General features: G+C 36.2%; 3 protein-coding genes across 4 annotated transcripts; all 3 read left to right on the top strand.

The window, feature by feature from the left end:
• Positions 1 to 3,447: 3,447 nt before the first annotated feature.
• LOC117631840 (ras-related protein Rab7) lies at positions 3,448 to 5,232 on the top strand. 2 transcript variants are annotated; one of them, XM_034365162.1, is made up of 7 exons: positions 3,448 to 3,741; positions 3,872 to 3,898; positions 4,034 to 4,133; positions 4,236 to 4,328; positions 4,585 to 4,665; positions 4,762 to 4,907; positions 5,036 to 5,232. In XM_034365162.1, exons 1-7 carry the CDS (start codon positions 3,683 to 3,685, stop codon positions 5,097 to 5,099), a joined length of 570 nt encoding a protein of 189 aa, XP_034221053.1. In that variant the 5' UTR covers positions 3,448 to 3,682; the 3' UTR covers positions 5,100 to 5,232. The 2 variants fall into 2 exon arrangements, with proteins under 2 accessions (XP_034221053.1, XP_034221052.1); XM_034365161.1 differs by having other exon boundaries at positions 4,236 to 4,382.
• Positions 5,233 to 5,761: 529 nt separating this feature from the next.
• Positions 5,762 to 10,248, top strand: LOC117632594 (iron-sulfur assembly protein IscA, chloroplastic). The gene is made up of 3 exons (XM_034366121.1): positions 5,762 to 6,011; positions 6,707 to 6,925; positions 9,932 to 10,248. Exons 1-3 carry the CDS (start codon positions 5,846 to 5,848, stop codon positions 10,072 to 10,074), a joined length of 528 nt encoding a protein of 175 aa, XP_034222012.1. The 5' UTR covers positions 5,762 to 5,845; the 3' UTR covers positions 10,075 to 10,248.
• Positions 10,249 to 17,047: 6,799 nt separating this feature from the next.
• Positions 17,048 to 22,376, top strand: LOC117629929 (probable ATP synthase 24 kDa subunit, mitochondrial). Its single transcript, XM_034362600.1, has 7 exons — positions 17,048 to 17,249; positions 17,553 to 17,646; positions 18,013 to 18,157; positions 19,068 to 19,178; positions 20,936 to 21,082; positions 21,557 to 21,679; positions 22,004 to 22,376. Exons 1-7 carry the CDS (start codon positions 17,211 to 17,213, stop codon positions 22,065 to 22,067), a joined length of 723 nt encoding a protein of 240 aa, XP_034218491.1. The 5' UTR covers positions 17,048 to 17,210; the 3' UTR covers positions 22,068 to 22,376.
• The last annotated feature ends 776 nt before the right edge of the window (positions 22,377 to 23,152 follow it).

Genomic DNA, 23,152 nt, shown 5'->3' with positions numbered 1-23,152 from the left:
GACTATATTGGACTTCAACCCAGTGTAAATTTTCACAACTAAAATACTTTGGAACTAGTTTTTAGGAAATTTACCTCCCGTAGTGAAAATTAACTCATCCTGTATCAGTCAAAAATAGTAAGTTCATCGCAAGAACTCATTATACAAAGTCAGTCAGTCAGTCACCCACTATAATAATCTGGGGAAAAAGTTTAGAGCACAACTCTTACAAGAATTCCTTGTTCCACACTTGGATGCAACCCTGCCTCATACAATTTGTTGTGTTTTATTTTTGTTTGAATGTTTTTAATTTTCTCTTAGAGCCCTCTACATTTTTTGTTGACCACATAATTTCCAATAGATATGATGTGAAAACTGAATGGGCCGACTTTGTTGAACTGGAAATTAAAGTCATGCATGTGTAAGATACCTATTGAATAATATTAAAGCAAAGGAAAGCAACAAGGTTATGTTCACGGGTTGGTTTGTGGGGCTACAAATGTTGTTGGACTTTACACATCTTCCAAGCTTTTACTTTTATCGGCCTCAAATTAGTCTTCGCTTATCAGTCGGGAGATGCATGTTCATGTTCTGTTACTTTCCCAGTTTACATGGAGCTCAGCCGCCTCAACAACGTGGATTTTTTGGCCAACTGAAATACATGGAGCAAGTTTGAAGAAAACTACTATATATTATGGGAAGCAAAGTGTTAGATTTGTCAAAAAGAAAATCTTTAGCTGCCCGAAATTAGTAAAAATTACTCTTAAAGCGAGAAATTCGTACTCAAATACGGTATTGTTTGGATTAGTTAGCCGGCACCCCCGCAACCCAACAGAATTTCATTTTTGGTGTTGTGTTTTGTGTTTTGTGTTGCAACCCACTTTTGGGTAGTTCCATCATGCTTTCCAATATTTTAGGGTTTTGATGTTTTCTCCAACCATTCCCCCCATGACACACAGTTGACAAAAATGTTTTGTTAGACCTAGGCCAATATTTTAATATTTAGACAAAATCATACAAGTGTCAACTATGACTCAGTTATCATTTTGTACCAACTTAGTTTGTCACCTTCTAAAACTACCTCTTATGTCTCAGTTACTGATGTTGTGCGTACGTAGCAAAAAGCTCTTAAGGTCTTTTTCGCCACATAGATACGACATTATTCTCTCTTTAATTCAGATTAATTGTTTTACGCTTTTGAGGTTTTATAGATAAGTTATTATTATTATTATTGAAGGTCAATTTCTCTTCATATTTTCATTGCAGGAATTTTGTTTTGAGCTATTTTAATTATGGTCAAAATAATTTTCAAAATTAGGGATAAACCATATATCTTTTTTTTCCCTTTGTCTTAGATCAAAGTTCAAAAGGTAAACTAAGACACCCAAAAAATGAAAATAGGAACGTTCTTGTAACTGAAAGCTAAGAAAACATAACGTACTATTAATTATATTCTCAAATTTCAAAACAGAATTATGACATTGACCTAAACTAAATTTTCTAAATTTTCTAAAATTACTAGGGGTGTTTGAACCACAGATATTCAAGTGGTCAACATATAGAGGTACAATTATTCTAATGTGTTTTTAGGAGAAAAGAAGCTCAACGAGAAAAGTAAGGTATGGCAAAAGGTAAGGCTTTTCTTCCCATTCTTCTCCCTTACTAGAAGGATCTCACTTTTTTCGTCCCTTTCTACAAAAACTTCTGCTCTATTTATAGGGAGAACCAAATGAATTAATTTACAAGTTGGCCACTTCGGCTTAGAGTCGAACCGTTTGTGTCACATTAGATTTGTCAAATGATGGGTGGTCGGGGTTTGTCCACATCATCTGCTCATAATGACCCTTTTCATACTTTTACTAGAGAGCGGGCGTGGGCATAGCAGCCTATTGCACACGGCGGCAATCCCATCAGGTGAGATGCTACTCTGGGCAGTTTACACATGGCTTTTGAAGGGACGTGAGCAAGCTTTATGGGTTACGAAGGGGTCGTCAGTCAGAGAGGGTCTTGTCATTGACATGGCTGATTTGCATTCTCTTGAATTTCCTTAAGGCAACTCAAAGTCCAAGGCCGAGGGCGATTTGCTCGTTTCTTCCAAGGTGGTGAGTAAGCCCCACATGTCGTGTTTTTATTGGGCAGATGAGCTCAATGTGTGCCCAGCAACAACAAGGGGTCGGCATAATTTTAGGTCAATCCAACTGACCTGTCTAACCCGATCATAGTAGGTTGGGTTGGGTTAGCTTAAAACTAAGCGAGTCTTGAGTTTAAAAAATCATAAACCGCTATATACGGGTTGGAACCAAAACTTAAAAGTAGGCTTAATTTTGAGTTAAACTAATCAAACAACCCAATAAATCATAAACTGCTATATATCGGGTTGGGTTACGAGTTGGGACTAAAACCAATCCAACCCAACCCATGTCCACCCCTAATTCATGCTTTAGTTTGAAATGTTAGTCCTTTCTCATATTGGGGCGTAATATAAGGTGTCAGGGCTCTATACGCTAAATTTTTCTTTAAAAGGTGTACTTCTAACACATAGGTATTGATATTACTCTAATTCATGATTTCCCAACATGTACTAACACATAAGAAATAAATAAATAAGAAGAAGACTATGTGAGTTCCACGTTAAAATTCATAATCTAATATCTTTAAATCAAGAATTGGATCAACTATGGGGAGTAGTTGATCCAATTCCAATTCCTTAATTTTCTATTCCTAAATTCCTTAATTCATGACTTCTTCCATTCCTAATAAGTGCTGGGAAAATAATACTTCCTATTTAATTTTGTGAGGTGAATAATGTGCATTATATTTAGGGAGATTCACTATTATACCCAATATGGGGGCCCAAATTATAAAAATACCCTATATAAAATGGACTTTAGAAACACACCCAAAACTGCAACTTCTATAAAAAAAACTGTCAATTAAAACAATGACACATTTTTCTATTTTCGAGGATGTAATTAATTGAGAAAAAGCCCAAATGCGAAATCAAGCATGCCAAGTTAAAAGCCCAAATTAGCAACAATGCATATTCCATTTCCATAAGATCGATTACAAAATAGTTCAAAATCCAAAGTCCAAATTGACGGTGGGCAGGTCAGAATGCAAATTTGAAGAATTTTAATATATATAAAAATTTAATTAAAAATGCAGCAACGGCCAGTCAATTTTGCAAATTGAAACCCGGACCTGCCAATTAAAATCAAACAGGGCACACAAAATGTTGAGGCAAGCACGACTGGCACGTAAGCAAATAGTCAACTAAACCACTTTAATTTTCAAATCCAATACCTTACGAAATATTTAAAAATATATATAAAATAAAAAATAAAAAATAAAAAAGGAGCTCAGCTGGCGGGTAACGTTGGTTTTGGTTGGCAAAGTTCACATGGCTCTCACTTTGTATAATTCAAACACACCACAAGCAAAAAAGAAAAATAAAAAAAGAATCCCAAGAAAAAAGTTGAGCACGAAGAAAGAAGGAGAATCAGGAACCACTTGGAAAAGTTGGCCTGTCCTTTTCTTCATCAACTGTGATCTCTCTTTTCCCAAACTTTCCCAACACTATTGGATTGGATATTCAAAGGAAGCAGAGAGCTAAAGTTTGGAGCTTCAAAAAAAAAAACCCTTTTCTTTCTTTGTCTTCTTTGTATATTACAGAGAGCTACAGTGGTCCAATCTTCAATCTTCAATGGATATTTCTATGAAAAGAAGAACTCTGCTTAAGGTCATTGTCCTTGGAGATAGTGGGTATGTCTTACTTTTTTTTAATTTTTGATGTAATGGGTTTTGTGTCCTGCATTTTCTTTAATATGAGCTTCTTTTTTTTTTCTTTTTTTTTTTTTTTTTTCCTTTTTTTGGGTTTTATTTGGTATTTCAGGGTGGGAAAGACGTCTTTGATGAATCAGTATCCTTTACACTCACAAACTATTTTGTTCCACATTTTATTTATGCAAACTCATGCATGACATTTGAATTTGCTCCAATTGGATTGGAAATCCATTGTTATATATGTTCTGTGGATCCTTAATTTGTTGTTTAGATATGTGTACAAGAAGTTCCATCGACAGTATAAAGCTACGATCGGTGCTGATTTCGTCACGAAGGAACTTCAGATTGATGACAAGTTGGTGACTTTGCAAGTGAGTAATTTAATCAGAGCAATTATTATTTAGTGGTATCCATTCATATTAACAAAAGGCTTTATGCTAAGTTTTCTTTGCTGCTGCATCTGTCTTGGACAGGTTTGGGACACAGCGGGGCAAGAAAGATTTCATTGTCTTGGAGCTGCGTTTTATAGGGGAGCTGATTGCTGTGTTCTTGTGTATGATGTAAATGTGAGCAAATCATTTGAAACACTTCAGAACTGGCATGAAGAGTTTCTCAAACAGGTTTCGTTGAATTGCTTTGATGCTTGCTTCTTTATTTTCCAATTTTTTTCTGTTCATGGTAACAAGACAGCAATTGATTTATAAGGTCATTGGAAATTTAAAATATGGTTTAGTTTTTTTATTTTATTTCTGGTAGATTAAGATAGATGGTCTGCAACTCATCCTGGTTCTGATCATTGGCATTTTCATGAATGGTTACCAGGCTGATCCAACTGACCCCGAGGCATTTCCCTTCGTATTACTTGGAAACAAAATCGATGTAGATGGTGGAAACAGCCGAGCGGTATGAACAGAATGCATATACTGAACTTTTTTTTTTTTTTTTTTTTCTTGGCCTTGTCCTTGTAGTACAAATTAAAATAGCACCCCAATTGTGCAGGTTTCTGAGAAGAAGGCTAGAGAGTGGTGTGCTTCAAAGGGAAACATACCCTACTTTGAGACCTCTGCGAAAGAGGATTATAATGTCGACGAAGCGTTTCTATGCATTGCGAAAACAGGAATGATCAATGAACATGAACAAGAGATGTAAGTATACTTTACAGAATCACCAACATTGTGATAATGCATTGAGTTCATGATGCTGTTTTTTTTCCCCAGCATCTTTTATTGATTTTCCTTTCATGATGCTGATATACCAGTTTACAATGTTGCAGTTACTTCCAAGGTATTTCAGAAACTGTTTCAGAAGCAGAGCAAAGAGGAAGATGTGCATGCTAAGGATGGGATATGTACATCCCTACTAATTTCAATCTGAATATGTAAATTCTTTCATAATATATATATTTTTTTAATTCTTTTGAGGGTGGAAGAAAGTGTGTTATATATTTACCATTTTCATGTGTTGTACCCTTCGTCATATACCATTGTAAGTTGTCTACTTTTTAGCTCTTGAAAGCAAGTGATTAAACCATCATATACCTTATGCTAATATGGAATGACATAAACTTGATTCTTCAAAATGCAGAAAAATGTACAATGTTTTTTTATAATGCAAGAGATAGTTTAATCTACGAGAGGAGGTTTCTCAAATGTACACTAACAAAGTGTGGTGAGAATTCGAATCTAAAACCATTAGTCTGCAGTCCAACGCTATTTTTCATTTAGCTAGAGCTCAAAAATGCGCCATTTTTAGGAGACTCAAACTCATCAACAAACGAAAAGGTGGAGTATTATTGTTGGCCACAGAAAACCGTTAAAAACAATACAGTATATGCAACTTCTACAATAATTATAAAAAAAACAATTAGTAACAAAGAAAAAAAAATAGATTCTACCTTGACCGTCCGATCTCTGTACAACAACACGCATGTAACACTCAACGCAGACCATCAGAGATTTGGACGGCGAGGTCTTTTTGATGAAAATGTCCCCACCTATTTCCTTGACCTGAATCACACAAACACAAAATTTCTCATTTAATCATTTCTACGAAGAAAAAAGGAAACCAGAGAAGGTTCTCAGCGATGGCGTTCTCTGCAATTACTACGCACTGCCCCTCTCTTCTTCGTCCGCCGACGAACCTCCCTTTAACCTCTTCACCTCCTAATTCAATTTCGTTTCGATTTTCAAAGAATAATCTCAGCCGTAGAAAACCCCTTTCAATTCGATCAACTTCAACTCCAACTTCGGGTATTTTATTTTCTTCTTGTTCCCCAATTTTGTTTTTTATATTTGAATGAACTAATTTAAAATCTTTACTTTGCCTGTTAGAACATATGTAATAGCTTACACTTTTAGCTGTTAATTGATCTTTTACTTGTTTTTCTCCTTCATCTGGTACATAACAATTGGGATATTATGACTCTTTTAATCATTATTTTTTAATGTTTAATTTGGTGCATTTTGGGGTGTGATTTGATATGGTTTGCTTGAATTGAATTCTGTATGTGGAAAATGTATGTGTTGGTTTTTTTTTTCCTGTTCAATTACATTGAACATGTTGTACAGTACAAATAATAGCTGCTTGAATTTTGGATGTAAAATATAGTTTGCTTGTAATATCCGAATTCATGGTTCTGTGGGCTTGCTGCTGAATTTGATGGTAATATATGCAAGTTACGTGATTGTTTTTGTTTTGAAGAAAGTTATGTGACTTTCACAGGCAAGACATAGAATTATTGAAAAGAAAAAAGTTTGGTATTTTGGGTAAATGCCGCGACTAGACATCATGATGTTGGGCCAGGTTCATTTCAAGAGATTTTCAACCATAAACTTGTCATGAGATTTGTTGAGAAATGCATTCCACATAGTAATTAAGTGTTTCATGAATTTCTTATCATTTATGAGACTGACTGTGCTGATGCTAAGATGCTTCTATGTTTCAGCTGCACCGAAAACCGAGGGGCTTGCACCTGCAATTTCACTTACGGATAACGCATTGAAGCACTTCAATAAGATGAGATCTGAACGTGGTGAAGACTTATGCTTGAGAATTGGTGTCAAACAGGGTGGGTGCTCTGGCATGTCTTATACAATGGACTTTGAGAGTAGGGCCAACGCAAGGCCAGATGATTCCGTCATTGAATATAATGGTTTTGTTATGGGTAAGCCTTTATATTTTCATTCTCTTAGTCATGTGAAGATGTGCTACTTATGACAAATAACTGATATGCTACTTGTCATAGTTATTGTAATGACTGCACGAGTTCCCACTTTCATTGATTTCCATTTGAGTCATGGTGCATGTTAAAGCATTTTCATGCATATTTTAAACTGTGGTAGAGTCTTTCTTTCTTTCATAGAAAAGTAAATGTTCAATGTTTCTCTTTAGAACTTTTTAAGAACAAATGATCCAGTTCTTAACTGCTTCTATAGACATGATACATTAGCATTTTCATGAGCAATTATTCAAGCACATGGACAAGGAATCCACCACCAAACAAAAATAATAAAAAAATTAGTGTGAATCCTACCTAACAAATGTAACCTGCTGAAATTATTTTAACACCCTCATATGATCCTATCTAGAAGAATATTGGACAGAGAAACACCCCTGAAGTCAGTTGAAACAGATGCCCATACAGAGGACCAAAACGTAACCTTGTCCCATAATCCCTCAGCTTCAACAGGTCTGGGATCTTCAGAAATTTTTCTCTTCCTTTCCACCTAAGTAACCCAGATGACAGCCAACACACTGCAAGCCCAAAGGACCTTTGCCTGCTGGCCACTTCCATAATCCTTAATACTCTTCGCATAAGAGTGGGACATGGACCTGTCTCTCCTTAGGTTTTTGACATAATATCCACCACAAATTTAAGGCAACTGAACAGTGAGATGCATACACTTCTGCTGGGAATCTCCCTAGAAGCACATCAGATTTTTTCAATTTAGCATGAGCAGCTATCCATTCCGATCTCCGCCACCTAGAACCAGGCCTACAGCACCCCTTGGATAAGAGCAGCACAGAAGAGACTTCTACCAGCTCATTGGGAAAGAAGAGCTTTCAGCCATTTTTGCATGATGTACTCCATAGAAACTTGATAGACGAAACAGTCTTGGAGATAGGAGTTGTAGTGTGTTCCCACCCGCCCATTTGTCTTCCCGAAATCTCATTCTCTCCCCATTTCCCATTACTAACTGACAGCACACTAAAAAATCTTGTCTTTCCAAGAGCTTCTATTGGATCATCATATCATATGGCTCTCTTCCCTTCCCATCCATTATCTTGCATACCATATTTTCCTTTTATAACAGTAAAGTGAGAGCTCTGCCCTATTAACCCATCAAACCCCTTCCAATCCCTTTACTGTTGTGTTACAATAGTATCAGCTTCGGTACTATTTAATAAAAAGATATTATTTAAAAACCCATTTTAGCTTGACATATTATACAAAAGCCCATATAGAGCCTATTTGGAGAGAAAAAACCCAAAACTAGCAACTTGTTATTTTCTAATGAGTAATGCTACACTTACCACATTTTTATCCCACATTTCTAGGAGCGGGCATCTCATCCGAATTATCCGCGTATCGACTGTACCGTACCGACGGTTTGGTTTGGTTTGGTTAAATAATTATTTTTTAATTTTAATTATTCCAATCCGATCCGTACCGAAATGTTTGGTTTGGTTAACAGAAACAAAATTCCTAACCCAACGGAAACCTGTACCGATCCGATATTTATACTTATTTTATTATTTAAATACAAAATAAGAAACCAAAGGTAAATACTTTCAGCATTTTGTATCACTTCTTTATCACTACTGTATCACTTATTTATCACCATTGTATCATTGCTTTATCACCATTTTATTACTGCTTTATCACCACTGTATCACTTCTTTATCACCATTATATCACTTACTTGGGTACTGTAGCACTTTTTGGTCAGAGAGGAATTTATGAACTTCCTATGTTTTTCTAGTTTCGACCTTTGCCCCTTTTTTTACCTGTAACTTTCTAACTGTTGATCCAAATTTTATATTCTTTATATGGTTAGATTCAGCATGAAAAACTAAAGAACCCAACGCGGAACAAATGTTAAAATCATTTACATAAATGTAGAGAATTTAGTAAAAAGAACCCTCAAAGGTTCAAACAACAAACACAAAGAACACTCAAAGGTTCAAACAACAAACACAACATCTTGAGTACATATTGAATGATAAGTGACTAAGTTATTTGATTTCATACTTGCATGAATTAGACTATTGGATTTTTATATTTTACAAGGATAATTTGGTGTATTTGTTCAAGAACTTATGTTATGTGAAAGTATTATAAATTGTATTTTTATTAGTATGTTTTTATTACGGTACTACCGGCGTACCGGCCAATCCGAACCGAATATAGGTTAACCGATCCGAAGTCTACCGAAGTCTTTGGTTTGGTTAACGGAAGAGAAAATGGTCTACCAAAGTCCTTGATTTGGTTAACGGAAGAGCCTTCTACTGTTCCGAACCGATCCGTGCCCAGGCCTACACATTTCTCTACCACATGATGTGGCATGTCCATATAATATGTCCCATCAATTAAATGAATAAAGTGTATTTTAATAAATAAAATTAGAAAAACAGAAACTAGTATTTTACGTGATGTGTTATGTACACATCATGTGGTATGAAATTGTGGTATAAAAATGTGGTAAGACTAGTATTACTCTTTTCTAATTGGTTCTTAGTGTGTTAAAATTTTATAAGAACCAATTAGAAAATGACAAGTGGCTAGTTTGGGGTTGTCCCTCCAAATAGGTTCTTTAAGGTTTTTTGTATAATATGTCATGTTGGAATGGGCCTTCAGACTTTAAATGAAATAAGATCTAGTTACTATATGGTTTTATATAAGAAAATATTTGTGAGCAGAGCAGTTGTATATTCTTGGTCTTATGACTTCGAAGTGTCCTGTGATGTTGCTTGTGCGTTTCAAGATAGTCTGAAGATACTAGTTAATGTTCTCTTTTTTACCATTCCATTGATGTACATATCCAGGTGATAGACTGCACTAATACCATATTGTCATGCTATATGGCACTTGCTTTGTTTGGATCTTTCCCAGTAACTTTGCATTATGCTTGGCAAGGATAAGTAACTCGTGTTTCCCTTTGTGTTGCAGTTTGTGATCCGAAGAGCCTCCTCTTCTTGTATGGCATGCAATTGGACTACAGTGACGCTCTTATCGGTGGAGGCTTTTCTTTCAAGAACCCCAATGCTACGCAAACATGTGGTTGCGGTAAATCTTTTGCGGCGGAGATTTAGGATTGTGTATATGGAACATGTAAATAGAATGAATATGATACAATAGAGAAAACTTTGCATTATGTTAGTCATCCATTACGTGTTTCAGATATGTTCTTAAAGGACCAGTATTAACATATATTGCATTGCTGCGTATCTGCCACCAGAATTTCTAATTTTACTTCGTCCCAATAACCCTGCTCCAGCCTTGCTTTTGTTGCTGCTGTTATTATTATTTGTATTTGTTGTTTTGCATGTTTCTTCAATTCATTTTGGTCATGATCCTTCAATCGTACCTCCTTTGCTCAAGTCATAATCGCTAGTTCTAACAACTGCTGCACCTGACCATTAGCCAAAAAAGAAAAAAAAGTTCAGACAAGCTCTGAATCTTTCTTGTGAATGGGGGCCGGGTATGCCATTTCTATCCAAATTCCTGTTAACATTTTTCATCCCTCCCTTCATATATGTAATATTCAAATATAGGGGGTAAATTGCAAGAATGGTCCTCAAACTTGTATGCGGTGTACATTTTGGTCCCTAAATTAAATTATTAGTCCAAATGGTACATAAACTCTATGTTAATCGCCCATTTGATCCAACCGTTACATTCTATCAATATTGCTGTTAAATATGAGGGCAAATTGGTCATTTCGTACGTTAAAATAAAAAATAATAAAAAATAAAATAAAAACTCAGTAATTGGAATATGGGAGAAGAAATCGAAGGGAGGGGGTTTGGGCCTCATGATTTTTTACTCTCTTTTTCTTCAATTATTTTCTAATTTTGTATTTATTTTAACCCTATTTTATTTGTTAATTATGAAAAGTCATATTTACCCCTAAAATTTGGTTACATTTGACAGAAAATGTAATGGTTGGATCAAATGAGCGATTAAAATAGAGTTTATGTACTATTTAGACTAATAATTTAATTTAGGGACCAAAATGTACACCGCATACAAGTTTGAGGACCATTCTCGCAATTTACCCCAAATATGGGATTTCCCATCCAAGTCTGCGTCTTCATTAGGAAACTTCGGACTGCCCCATTACAAAAATATCAATATAAAAATAATTTTTGAACAAAAGAAATGAAAGTTAAAAACTATTGGACTACTTGGAAAAAAAAAAAAAAACTATAGGACTAGGAAACAAACACCTTTTTTACTGTGCTAGCCTTTCCGCACCTGCGAGAGGCTTTTTATTTTTTATTTTTTTATTTTTAAAATTTTAAAATTAAAATTTATTTTAGAATTAAAAAAGATAATGAGTAGTTGTGTTCCATAAAAATAGAATTCATTATCTGATTTTTCTTTTAAAATTTTGTTAATAAGAAAAAGTATGAATTTACCGTATTATCCTCATTTAATTAATAATTTCAATTCTTAATATTTGCATTAACCAAGGGCAATTTTTGGTATTTTGTGTTTCACCATTCTCTGCCTTTTGCTTTATATATATAGAAGATATACTAGTCTCTTGGCACATGCTCGCGCATGTGCCAATTGGTTTTCTTTTTTATTTTTTTATTTTATTTTTAGAATTAAGAAAAGATAACATGGGTAGTTATGTTTCATTAAAGTATGACCTATTATCTTATTTGTTTTTAATTTTAATTTGTTGTAATATGAAAAAAAAATTGTGAATTTATCATATTATCCTCATTTAATTAACAATTTCAGTTCTTAATATTTGAATTAACTAAGGGCATTTTTTGGTATATATTATACAAGTCAAAATCTAATATGATATTGTGGAATATAAAATTTGGTGGAAGTCGTGGGGGACATCTAAGAGCCACTTAACAATATATTGATATGAAAATAAAATAATATATATTTAAAACGAGGCAGGTTTTGGTTTTGGAATTAGAATATTATCTATTTCATGCTCTGAATGCCATACATGAGAACTTTCCCGAACTCATTTCCATATCCGATTTCTATCTTTCATCCCCAACCCATTAGGAACGAAGACTCACTAAAACTCTTAACTCATTGGGAAAATTGCCATCCCTACACCCGACTGGCTGGGACAAATGGAGGGGAGGGGATGCCAATCAAGATGATGATATTTGTCTGGCCCAACAGGTTTTCAACTGTGTAATTCACAATCAATTATCAACACTGATTGAAGCTAGAGAATAATAAGAGATTGTAGAATTGAGTTCATACTCTTATCCTCGTAAGAGCAACTCCAGCGGAGGGCTAAGTCCAAGGTTGGGGGGAGAAAAATAAAATGACGTTCCAACGAGGAGTCCAGGCCCGGGTTGGGAGTGGGATCCACGAAGTCGGGCTGGCTCTCAAACCAGTTTAGCCCAAGCTCGAGCCTGAGGGTTGATGACGTCATGTGCGACGTCAGCGCGACATCATCGGGCGGTTTGAATTTTTTTTACTGTTGGCGTGTGCAATGCACTTTCCAACGGTAAAAAAAATTTAAACTTGCGTGCGCTGACGTCAACCCTGCTCAAGCCCCAGTGGGTAGAAGCCACGTGGCACGCCCCCGGTGCTCCGATCTGCTTCTCCTTCTCCAATCCAACAGTTGTCATTTTTTTGGCAATAAAATTATGAAAAAATAAAAAAAATAAAAAAAAACTAAAAAATTTTGATTTTTTTTTCTTCTATAAATACCTATCAATACCCTTCACTTTCAACACCAATCTTCATATATTTTCTTCTACTTCTACTATTATTCACTCTTTATACTCAACATTTTCCTCTCTTTCACCTTGTATTTTTAGTTCTTATCTTTGTGGTTTCTTCTACAGAAACCTGAGGGGCGTGAGCACCATGGAAGATGTTTCCTTGTCTGAGGCTTGGTTCCAAGTTTGTCATTGTCCTGTGTCAGGCAATGAGATGAAATTTTTTCATATGTAGAAAAAATTTCATGCCAAATTTTGTGAAAAAATTTCGAGGTCGACTCGGACGGAAATGACATTGTCTAGTAGGTGAAAAATTCTCAATAAAGAGTTGGGAAAATGGAGAGATGCCTTGGCAAAAGCGATGGACGCATAGAAGCGGAGAAAATCTTAGTAACGATGTAAGTATTTTGTAATTTTCGTTTTATTAAGTTTAATGTCCTAATATATATATATATATATATATATAATATTTATTGCAGTTTCAACATTTTGTTAATATTTCTTGCATTTCCAATTGTTTCTTAATATTTCTTGCACTTTCAATTTATTTGTAAGGCTAATTGCATTTCCTTTTTTTTTTTTTTTTGGTTACTTGCATATCCAATATATTTTAAATATTTCTTGCATTTCCAAATTTTTATTTTTAAATAGATGATTCAAGCACAAATGTGGTTTGATGTAACTGGGCAAGGCAAAAAAAGTGTCAACCATTTTGAATGTTGGAAGGTGGTGAAATATTGCAAATGCTTCAGAATTATTCTCATGGGTCCGGCTGTTGTGTTAAACGAGACGCCACTCCGTGATTCAACGACATCGAATTCACCTCTCAATTCCCCTATGAGTCAAGACTCACCCATCGGAAATGAGCTGAGGCCCATTGGCCAAAAGGCTGCGAAGGCAAAGAAAGCGGGTAATTCGAGCAATAATAATTCAAAATTTGTGGAGGAAATTGTAAGGCAGAACGCCATAAGAATTGAAATGGAGCAGAAACGCCAAGAGAATGAAATGGCAATGCAAGCCGAGTATGCACGAGAAAGGGAGTATGTGTGCAAAAAAGATATGTACAAGACGGATCGGGAAACCATGGAGATGGATACAAGCCATATGTCCCCGAAGACAAAACAATTTTGGAAGCTAGAACGAAGGGATGTTATGCGAAGAAGACTTTTCGAGGATGATGGGCCTAGCAACACGGATTGGTTAAAGGATGAAAACCATTAAATTAGTTGGCATACCTTTTATGTATTTGTATTTTTCATGTTTTCTATTAAAGTTGTTGTAATTCATGTATTTTATTTTAGTAGTAGTAATTCTTAATGACTTGTATTGGATTTTTTTTATTTAATAAGCAAAGCATTCAATAAAATACCTTTTTATTCAACATATTCCATACATCAAACAAAACATAATTAAAATTAAAAAAAACGACAAACAAGGCACAATAATAATAATAAAACACAACCAAACCATAATAAATAAAAAACAACACAACCAAACCATAACTAAATAAAACATAACAAAAGCATCTATGCTCCATCATTCATCTTCATTGCCTTTCATTGCCCATAGATGCTCCATCAAGTCAACTTGACGCCTTTCATGAATATACAAAGATTGCATCTCTGTATATCGATCTATCATCCAGGTCATGAAACGATCATACCTCACCAACAGTTCCGGCTCAAATGGTTCTCTGCTTGGCCCTATGGGCCTTTTATAAATCCGTGTCAAGGCCGTGTTCATTGGATCCGGTTCGTAGACCTCTAAAGCATCATAATCATACTCATCCTCCACAATCATATTATGGAGGATGATGCAAGTCATTATAATGCTTCTGAGCATCTCCTCATCAAAATACAGGTCGCACCTTGAATAATCAACCACCGAGGTTGAAGGATGCCAAAACACCTCTGGACATCTTTCCTGTATCCTTCTTGATAGGTAGCAAAATAATTTTTGCTTCTGGGATCGGGGATTCAGAATGGATTTGACAAATGTGGTCCACCTTGGATAGATGTGGTCAACTAGATAATACTCCATCTGATAGACTGTATTGTTGATTTGATAGGTGATATTGGGGCATTGGCCTCTCAAAACATCGTTGAAGACCAGGGATTGACCCAGCACATTGAGATCATTTTGGGATCCGGCAACTCCGAAGAAGGCATGCCAAACCCATGTCGAAGCTAGCAACGGCTTCAAGGATGATACTTTTTTGGCCTTTTCTATTACCGTAATCACCTTGCAAGGTAGTTGGGCAATTCTTCCATTGCCAGTGCATGCAGTCATTGCCACCAATCAGTCTTGGAAATCCTTGAGCTTCGGCTTTTTGTAGAAGCCGTTGGAGGTCTCTGGGAGTAGGTCTACGCAGGTAGTCCCTAGTGTACAGAGTTTCAACTACATCACAAAATCTTACCAAAGCCTCCAACGTAGTGGACTTCTCCATCCAGGCAATCTCATCCATCTGATCAGCAGATGCTCCATACGCCAACATTCGTATAATAGTTATAAGCTTTTGCTCAGGAAGAAATCCCAAAACCCTAGCAGCATCAGACTATTGAACAAAGTATGCATCATAATTGCAAATATCATGCATGACTTTATTGAACAAATGGGGTTGCATTCTAAATCGCCTTTGAAAATCAACATCAGAGTACAAAGAAGTTGGGATAAAATAATCTTCCAAGAGATTCTTACCCCGAATGCCTATGTCTGTCCACATTCCGGCGGCTGCTGACTTTTGAACCACGGGGGCAACCTTGGTTCTCTTCATCTTGCAAAGCCACTGATATGACAACTTGTTCATCGACTTCTCTCTGCAACATATTGATTTCATCTGCTCTACGGTTTCTCTCATTTGTTTCTCACTCTTGCCTCTCCAAGCATCTCCTAAAATCTTCCATTGAGAATGAATGGAGTATGAATTCTAAACTCTGAGAAATGAAAATATAGAAAGATGTGGTGTGAGAGGTATGAGCTGAGTCTCTGGTTTTATAGAAAATTTTGGCAAGATAGAGATGCATTGTGGCTTGATTTGATTGGATAAAAATCTTATCTGAAATTTGAACCCAAATTTATCTGAATTTTGAATTTTGAAATTCATCCGAAATTTGAACCAAAAAATTTATCTGAAATTTGAATTCGAAATTCATCCGAAATTTGAACCCAAAAATCTTATCTTGAAATTTTATCCAATTATGAATTGTCTTGACACAGAGGAACCTGGAAATCTTATCCGAAAATATTATCCAAATTAATTATTGAGGTAAAGAAATTTGTGGAAAAAACAAACAAAAAAATGAATAGTAATTGTCATTTCCCATGGCAACAGGTGGAAACACAAAATACTATTTGCAAGGGCAACCACTATTCACATGAATAGTAGCTGCCCTAGCTCCCTCCTTGCCATGGCTAAGAGCAACTCCACCCATTTGCCCCTTGCCATGGCAAGGGGGAAGCTATGGCATCCACTATTCACATGAATAGTGGTTGCCTTTGCAAATAGTATTGTGTGTTTCCATTCATTGCCATGGCAAAGGACAATTACTATTCATTTTTTTGTTTTTTTCACAAATTTTTTTACCTAAACAATTAATTTGGATAATATTTTCGAATAAGATTTTTGAGTTTGTATGTGTCAATATTTATTATAAAATTCATATCTCAATCGGATACAATTTTGGTATTTATAGAAAAAAAAAATCAGTAATTTTAATTTTTTTCATTTTTTTATTGCACAAAAATTGGCTGCCGTTGGATTGGAGAAAAAAATCTGATCGGAGAGCCTAGAGCACGACACGTGGACTTTAGTGGCACTGTAACACATGAGTACTGTATCGTTGACGTCAGTACCAAAACGAGGGCTGGCGCTCGGCCCAACCTTGCCCTCCGGCCAGCCCAGGTTGCTGGGTCCTACCTTTTGCACGGGCTTGGACTCCTCGCTGGAAATGGATTTTCTCATTTTTTTTCCCCCCAACCCGAGACTTGGTCATGCCGCTGGAGTTGCTCTAAGGATAAATAGGTGGAATTGCTCTAAAGGGATACAAATTAAGGAGGTGCTTGTATCAATTTTATACACACATAACATATGCGCAAGGTAGTTTTTCTCTCTTCAACTGTGATTTGTCCCACTGGTTTTTTTTTTTTTTCCTAGCAATGGTTTAACAAAACAGCATAAACAAGCCCGACACCATTCTAAAAATTAAAAAAATTAGAAACAAAGGAACTCAGTGGCATTTTGGTAAATATTGACAACTATGTCTTCAGGTAGTTTTTGGTCGAAAACGTCTTCAGGTTAACTCACAGTGGCTGAGTCAAAAAAAAAAAAAAAAAAATTGGGCATGAGACAATAAAACGACATCGTACAAGATCCAACGGTCCGCATATAAGGCAGACGAACTCATCGTCTCTCCCACTCTCCATAGTTTCTCAGAAGTCAGGTAGAGGCCTCAAAGCAATCAAATCCAAACCCTAAAACCGAAACTCGAAGAAGAAGAAGAGGAAGACTGAGCTCCGATATGGCCTTCTCTTCCCGCCTCTTATCCAAATCTAGACCGGTCAGTCAATCGATCCCATTTCTCATTCATCTCCTTTTGTTTTTAGTTTCTGAGAAAATGTTTGAGAAAAATTAGGCATTTCAGATTACGATTTGTTTTTTAATTTTCTGAACGTTCACGGCGATTAAATTGCATAATTTGTGCTAGTTTAATCTGATTTGGGTGATTAGAAATTGTTTCTAACTTGGTTGTATTTATTTTTGATCCGAGTGATGATGGATATGTGAAAAGCTTTTGGGCTTTGGATAAATAAAGGCTTGGAATCGATGGACGTTTGTATTAATTTTGCTTGCAATGTTTCAGCTGCGTGGCAATGGAGTCATTCTTCAACAGGAGCGTGTTATTCCAGTCCGTTACTTTGCTAAGGAAGCAAATCGCCCTGTGCTAAAGGGTGATGGTGAGTAGTCGAAAATCTTGGCCCTATTCAAGTTTACGCTATTGATTGTGATTTGCGAGCTTGCCAAAAATATCAACTTTGAGAAATATGGATTGCTTTGTGATTTTCACAGTTTAGAGTGATCTGAACCTGGGAATGTTATACAATGCTGGGTTCCAAAGTTGGTCTCTTGCATTTGTGTGTGTCTTTTAGATAGGATGTATTTATTGTGACTGCCTATCCATTGTTGACCTTATTTACATCTTTGCCTCCTTAATATTGAGTAAGAAATAAAATTCTAGTTGATTGTGTTTTTTTTTTTTTCATTTATTAATACATATCTGTGATAAAACCGCACTGAATATTTCTTACGTTTGAGGGGTAAAGAGATGCTGAAGAACATCTTCTTGGATGTTAAAAAGAAGTTTGAGACAGCCCTTGGAATACTTCGCAAAGAGAAGATCACCATAGACCCAGAGGATCCAGCCGCTGTTTCTCAGTATGCCAAGGTCATGACAACTATAAGAGAGAAGTCAGTTCCTTTAACCCTTTACCACAGTCTATTCCTTCTAATAATATGATTGCTTTGTTGTTTTGTGCATTTGTGCATTTGTGCATTTGTGCATTTGTGCAGATGTGCCTATTTGTTTGCATATGTAGTAAACTTTTATATTATTTGTGACAAACACGTAAACACAAGAGATGACATTGTTATGTTTCTAGGGTGTACATTATCTTGATTAATTATTATTATTATTATTATTGTAAAGTTTATACATGATATAATGCTTCAGTACAGAGGAAAGGAGTGGTAAGTAGTGCAATTTAGGAAATTGGTAGGGAGGGGATGAGAAGGGAGGGGATATTGACAACTAATATTCTCGATCAACAATCTGGGAAGGAACTTGAACTATAGTATATTGTTCTTTGAAAAGAACAGGGAGAAAACTTACCCTTTCAAACAAAAATAAAAAAGAGGGCTGTTTAGATTCTCGTGGTTTGCCACATGTTCAGCCTTGCAAAGAGAATTTATATATTGCACCTATTAAATTGAAGCTTTTTTTCCAAAGGTTAACTTGCATTAGTTTTTTTCTGTCGTGAAACTTGGTTATTGGAGGGAGCACTACTCATCACCCTATGTGAGATTGGCATTTGACTGTCTCCGGACTAGCTACAATCATTGAATAACATAGTTTTGCCATTTGTAAATTTAACTTCCAAAAAATGGTAATATTACTGTAGATCTCCTTTTATCTTGTTAGTCCTTTTATTACTTTTCTTAACTTCTACTGTTACAGTGACTTAAGAAAAGTGGATAACATTACTATCACTGTAGAGTAGGGAGCTTACGCATTCTCCTGTTTTTGCTCCATTAGATGCCACCTGCATTTCAGTGTTTTAATTTTGTTGAAGTGGCCACTAATGCATGTTGTGTCCTGCAGGGCAGATCTATTCTCAGAATCTCAACGCATCCAACACACGATCCAAAGCCGAACACAAGATATCCCAGATGCTAGAACATACCTGTTGACTTTGAAAGAAATTAGGATCAAGTATGTGCTATTCCTGCTCTCAAATTGGTTGATGTCTTGTATAATGTGATTAATGTGGCTTTTAAAATTTCTGCCTGTACTCCATATTCTTTCTGCTATAACTCATGGGGTCCTTATTTTATTATGTAATTTCTACCAAGCTTACTGTGGTTATCATCTGTGATCTAAAAGCAGAAACAATTTCTTTGGTCCGTTGACCAATAATGTTTGCTGGGTTAAGTTTTCTAGTGTGATTATATTTAGAGGATGTGTGTTGCTCTGAATTTATATTTGGAAATTAATTTCTAGAAGGTAAAAGTGGAAAGGTTTCCTGGTTCTTTTGGGGCTGGAGGTTGGATTTTGGGCTCTAAAGTATTTGGGCTTACCGTTAGTGGGAATACAAGGTCTGCTAGCTTTATGAACAGGATGGTAGAGAAGGTTAAGAGGAGATTTTGGAGGGAGTTGTTGGTCAGGGGGGCGGGGGGCGGGGGCCGGGCTTTCTATCTATAGGAGGCTGGTTAACAAGAATCCAAGCTCTTCTAAGCAGCTTCCTAGTAGGTTGATAGGAAGGTGGAGAATATGATGAAGGATGTTTTGTGGGCTGGACTTGGGGAAGTAAAGAGAGAGGACTTAATTAGATGGGAGGTAGTGTCCTCAATAAAGGAGAAGGTGGTTTGGGTAGCTTTTTTATTGAAAAACAGGTCACGTTTGGTAATGGTAATGGTTCTGGCGTTTCTCCATAGAAAAGGAAGCTTTATGGCATAGGGTTATAGGAAGCATGCTTGGGATGCAAAACTATTGGCTAGGGGATCTAGTACCCTTTGAAGGATATTTGTTAAGGATGTGATGATCTCTTAAATCACTGCTTGCTTGTTGTAAGAAATGGCGAGAAGAGAAGGTGAGATTTTGGGTAGATGTTTGGGCAGGGGAACTACCTTTCAGCAGAGCTTCTCCTCTTTTATAATTTGTCAATATTTCATTTATGGTTATTGTAGGGAGGGCAGTTAGCTCTGATTTTCCTTTGAGCTGAGACTTTGGTTTTAGGAGGAACTTAAATGATTAGGAGGCATGGGAGATGGTTGAGTTGTCAGCAGCTTTGGAGAATTTCAAAAAAAATTATTTTATTTTTGTAACAGTAGAGAAGATTCTAGAAGGTTGTTGCTGGAATCTCGAAGCTTGTGTTGCAATGCAGGTGATAATGGCAAGGTGAATACATTTGATAGGATTCAAAGGTGAAGTCTAACACAATCTTGTCTGTCACCTCATTGGTGTGTTTTGTGCAGAGCTGAAAGTCTATTCCGTTATTTCTTCATCATTCTGCATACTTCAATTTGTGTTGAAGCTATGAAAACAAGGAAATATAGCTGGGTGATCCAAGCAGGATTTAAGGCATGGTTAAGGGAGAGTTGGAAGTCTTTCTGGTAGGGAAGAAAGTTAAAGTGTTGGAGGGATGTGGTATACTGGCAATTCTTTTGAGTTTGCTGGGGAAGAAGCAAAAGGGTTAAAATCTGGTTCCATATGCTGGTAGTGTTTTGGTAGAATTATATGTAAGATAGATTCTTGTTTGTATGTGTATACCTTGTCCACTTTGTACCTTGTTCGAGGAACTAATACATTTTGTTTCGTATAAAAGAACAAAATCTGTTTTGAAACTTATAATGTTAAATTTTCATTTAGGGTTTTTCTATCTACACGTCTGCCTTGCAGACATTCGTACTTATAACATTTTTGTATATACAACTACATTGGTCAATTAACTTATTTCTTACCCTTTACAGGAGAGGTATCACTGATGAACTTGGTGCAGAGGCTATGATGATGGATGCATTGGAGAAAGTTGAACACGAACTGAAGAAACCTCTTTTGAGGAATGATAAGAAAGGGATGGCTCTTCTCCAGGCAGAATTTGAGAAAATAAACAAGAAGTAGGTGACAATTGTTTTGAACATTTTTTATTTTCAAAGGTTCTGAATGTAGAGAAGGTGTTGTTAATCCCGATTAACCTTCATTCCACTTGAATACAAGTTCAGCTTTTTTATGTAGTTTATTCTAAACTCTCCTATGAAACAAATTGTATATGCTAGATGAAAATTCTTTATTTTTTTTCTTTACATTCTATATCGAAATGCATTGCCCGGTCCTGAAGACTATGTGGATTTGGGGCTGTAAAATGCATTGCTAAATGATACCTTGTTGTGGCTGCGCCTAATCCCAGACCCCATAGTCTAATAACTTTGCTAGTACAAGTGTGTTATAATAGCTTAAAACACTTGCTATGGTTTTTCCTATTTGGCACTGATTGGTTTGCAGTTGTTTTATTTTGAACACTTGTGTATGATTTGCTTACATAGCTGATGTGAGATACAGGATTCCTACCAAGTCTAACCTCTTATTTTCAGGCTTGGAATTCGGAAGGAGGATCTACCAAAGTATGAAGAACAGCTAGAACTCAAGAAAGCGAAAGCACAGCTGGAGGAACTTAAGAAGGATGCTCTTGAGGCGATGGAAACTCAGAAGAAACGGTAATTTATGTCTTTGCATAGTACCTCCTCTTTTATCAACATGTTTGTTTCTCTGTTTCACTAAATCATTGAGCGTCATTTGGGATTCAAGTTGGTTCTTCTGTTGAGAACAGTTTATGACTGGTAAAATTTGCTTGCATGCTAGCATTAGCATGGCTATATATTTGAGTCTTTATTACTATTCAGTTTAATTCAAGGTTGGTGATTTTGCTTAAAATGGAACATAGGTTAGATGGCACGGGGGGAGAGGAATTGCTTTGGCTTTTGATAAATTGGCATTGGTTTACAGGACTGACAAGTACTTTCCATTTCAATGTTTCTCAGGGAGGAATTCAAAGATGAGGAAATGGTTGATGTGAAGTCTTTGGACATCCGAAACTTCATCTAATGATCTGGGATTTACCTTCACTGGCTTGTTTTGAAATCAACCAAATGTTGGTAGAATCTGGAAACTGATGACTTTCTAGGGTATGGGGAATAGCCCTCCTGTTTTAATAAGGCCCTATTGGTTTGGAGTGCAATTATGCCAATCGATCAAGATTATGCGCTCTTTTATATTTTTTGGATTTACTTATACATTGCCAGGTGAGAACTGGGTGCCTGTTGTCACTGAGAGTTACTTTCACTACATAAAAAGTGATTGAATTTATAAACCTCCTCGTGTTATATTTTATGCAACTGTGCTGCCAGTGTACCTCAACTTGTAGTCCAAGTTATATTCAAGCTACAATATGAAACTGCATGAAATACTTTTTGGTAAATGAATTTAAACACTAATTCATAAAAGCAAATATGTAATCACTAAAACATGCGACATTTTTTCCTTTGTTTCCTTGATTGAATTTAATCCTATGGAGTTTGTCCCAAAAAACATAATAAAATAAAATTTAATCCTGGATAAGGCAAATTTTTCTCCGAATGTCAAGTCCTACTGGTAATAGTCCAAGTCCACATAGCATTATGATTACAAAGGCTCTAGAGTTGCACCCAGATAAGAGGCCACATGATCCCCATACTCATGCTAACTTCCAAAGTCTCAAGTTATCCTATGAGATGCTTAAGGATGACAAGGCCAGGAAAATGTTTGATGATTTACTGAGAGATAAGAGAGCAGCAGCATCGCCGGGGCGGCGGCGGCAGCGGCGGCCATTTGGAACGTGATGCCAAGCGACAGGACATGGTCTCTGACAAGAGAACGAGCACCTGCCAAGGATAGAGATGAAAAGGAGAGAATTGCTAGGAAGCTTAAAGAAGAGATTGCGAGAATAGGTGCCATGCACGCGAAGAGACGGTGGTCGGCTAGTACTGCTGTTCGGAAAGAAAAAAGTGGCAGCGAAGTTTGGGGAGAGTGGGTGGTGCTAAAATTGATCGACTTTATAATTTGGCTGGGGCTGGCTTTCAAAATTTTGAGGACGCTGTTTTGAATAAACTTCAAAATAAAATATTGTAATAATCTAAAGAAAAGTAGCCTTA

Source organism: Prunus dulcis, chromosome 6 (assembly GCF_902201215.1).
Source record: "Prunus dulcis chromosome 6, ALMONDv2, whole genome shotgun sequence".
Taxonomy (NCBI): domain Eukaryota; kingdom Viridiplantae; phylum Streptophyta; class Magnoliopsida; order Rosales; family Rosaceae; genus Prunus; species Prunus dulcis.
This window is presented reverse-complemented; position numbering and strand designations above follow the sequence as displayed.

Bases quoted from the DNA above. Each gene is read 5' to 3' on its own strand.
- LOC117631840 (XM_034365161.1), top strand. From the start codon at position 3,683: ATGGATATTTCTATGAAAAGAAGAACTCTGCTTAAGGTCATTGTCCTT. The intron at 3,742-3,871 runs GTATGTCTTACT...TTGGTATTTCAG, and splicing joins ATTGTCCTTGGAGATAGTGG to GGTGGGAAAGACGTCTTTGA. The intron at 4,383-4,584 runs GTTTCGTTGAAT...AATGGTTACCAG, and splicing joins ATGAAGAGTTTCTCAAACAG to GCTGATCCAACTGACCCCGA.
- LOC117632594 (XM_034366121.1), top strand. From the start codon at position 5,846: ATGGCGTTCTCTGCAATTACTACGCACTGCCCCTCTCTTCTTCGTCCG. The intron at 6,012-6,706 runs GTATTTTATTTT...TCTATGTTTCAG, and splicing joins AACTTCAACTCCAACTTCGG to CTGCACCGAAAACCGAGGGG. The intron at 6,926-9,931 runs GTAAGCCTTTAT...TTTGTGTTGCAG, and splicing joins ATATAATGGTTTTGTTATGG to TTTGTGATCCGAAGAGCCTC.
- LOC117629929 (XM_034362600.1), top strand. From the start codon at position 17,211: ATGGCCTTCTCTTCCCGCCTCTTATCCAAATCTAGACCG. The intron at 17,250-17,552 runs GTCAGTCAATCG...GCAATGTTTCAG, and splicing joins TCTTATCCAAATCTAGACCG to CTGCGTGGCAATGGAGTCAT. The intron at 17,647-18,012 runs GTGAGTAGTCGA...TGAGGGGTAAAG, and splicing joins CCCTGTGCTAAAGGGTGATG to AGATGCTGAAGAACATCTTC.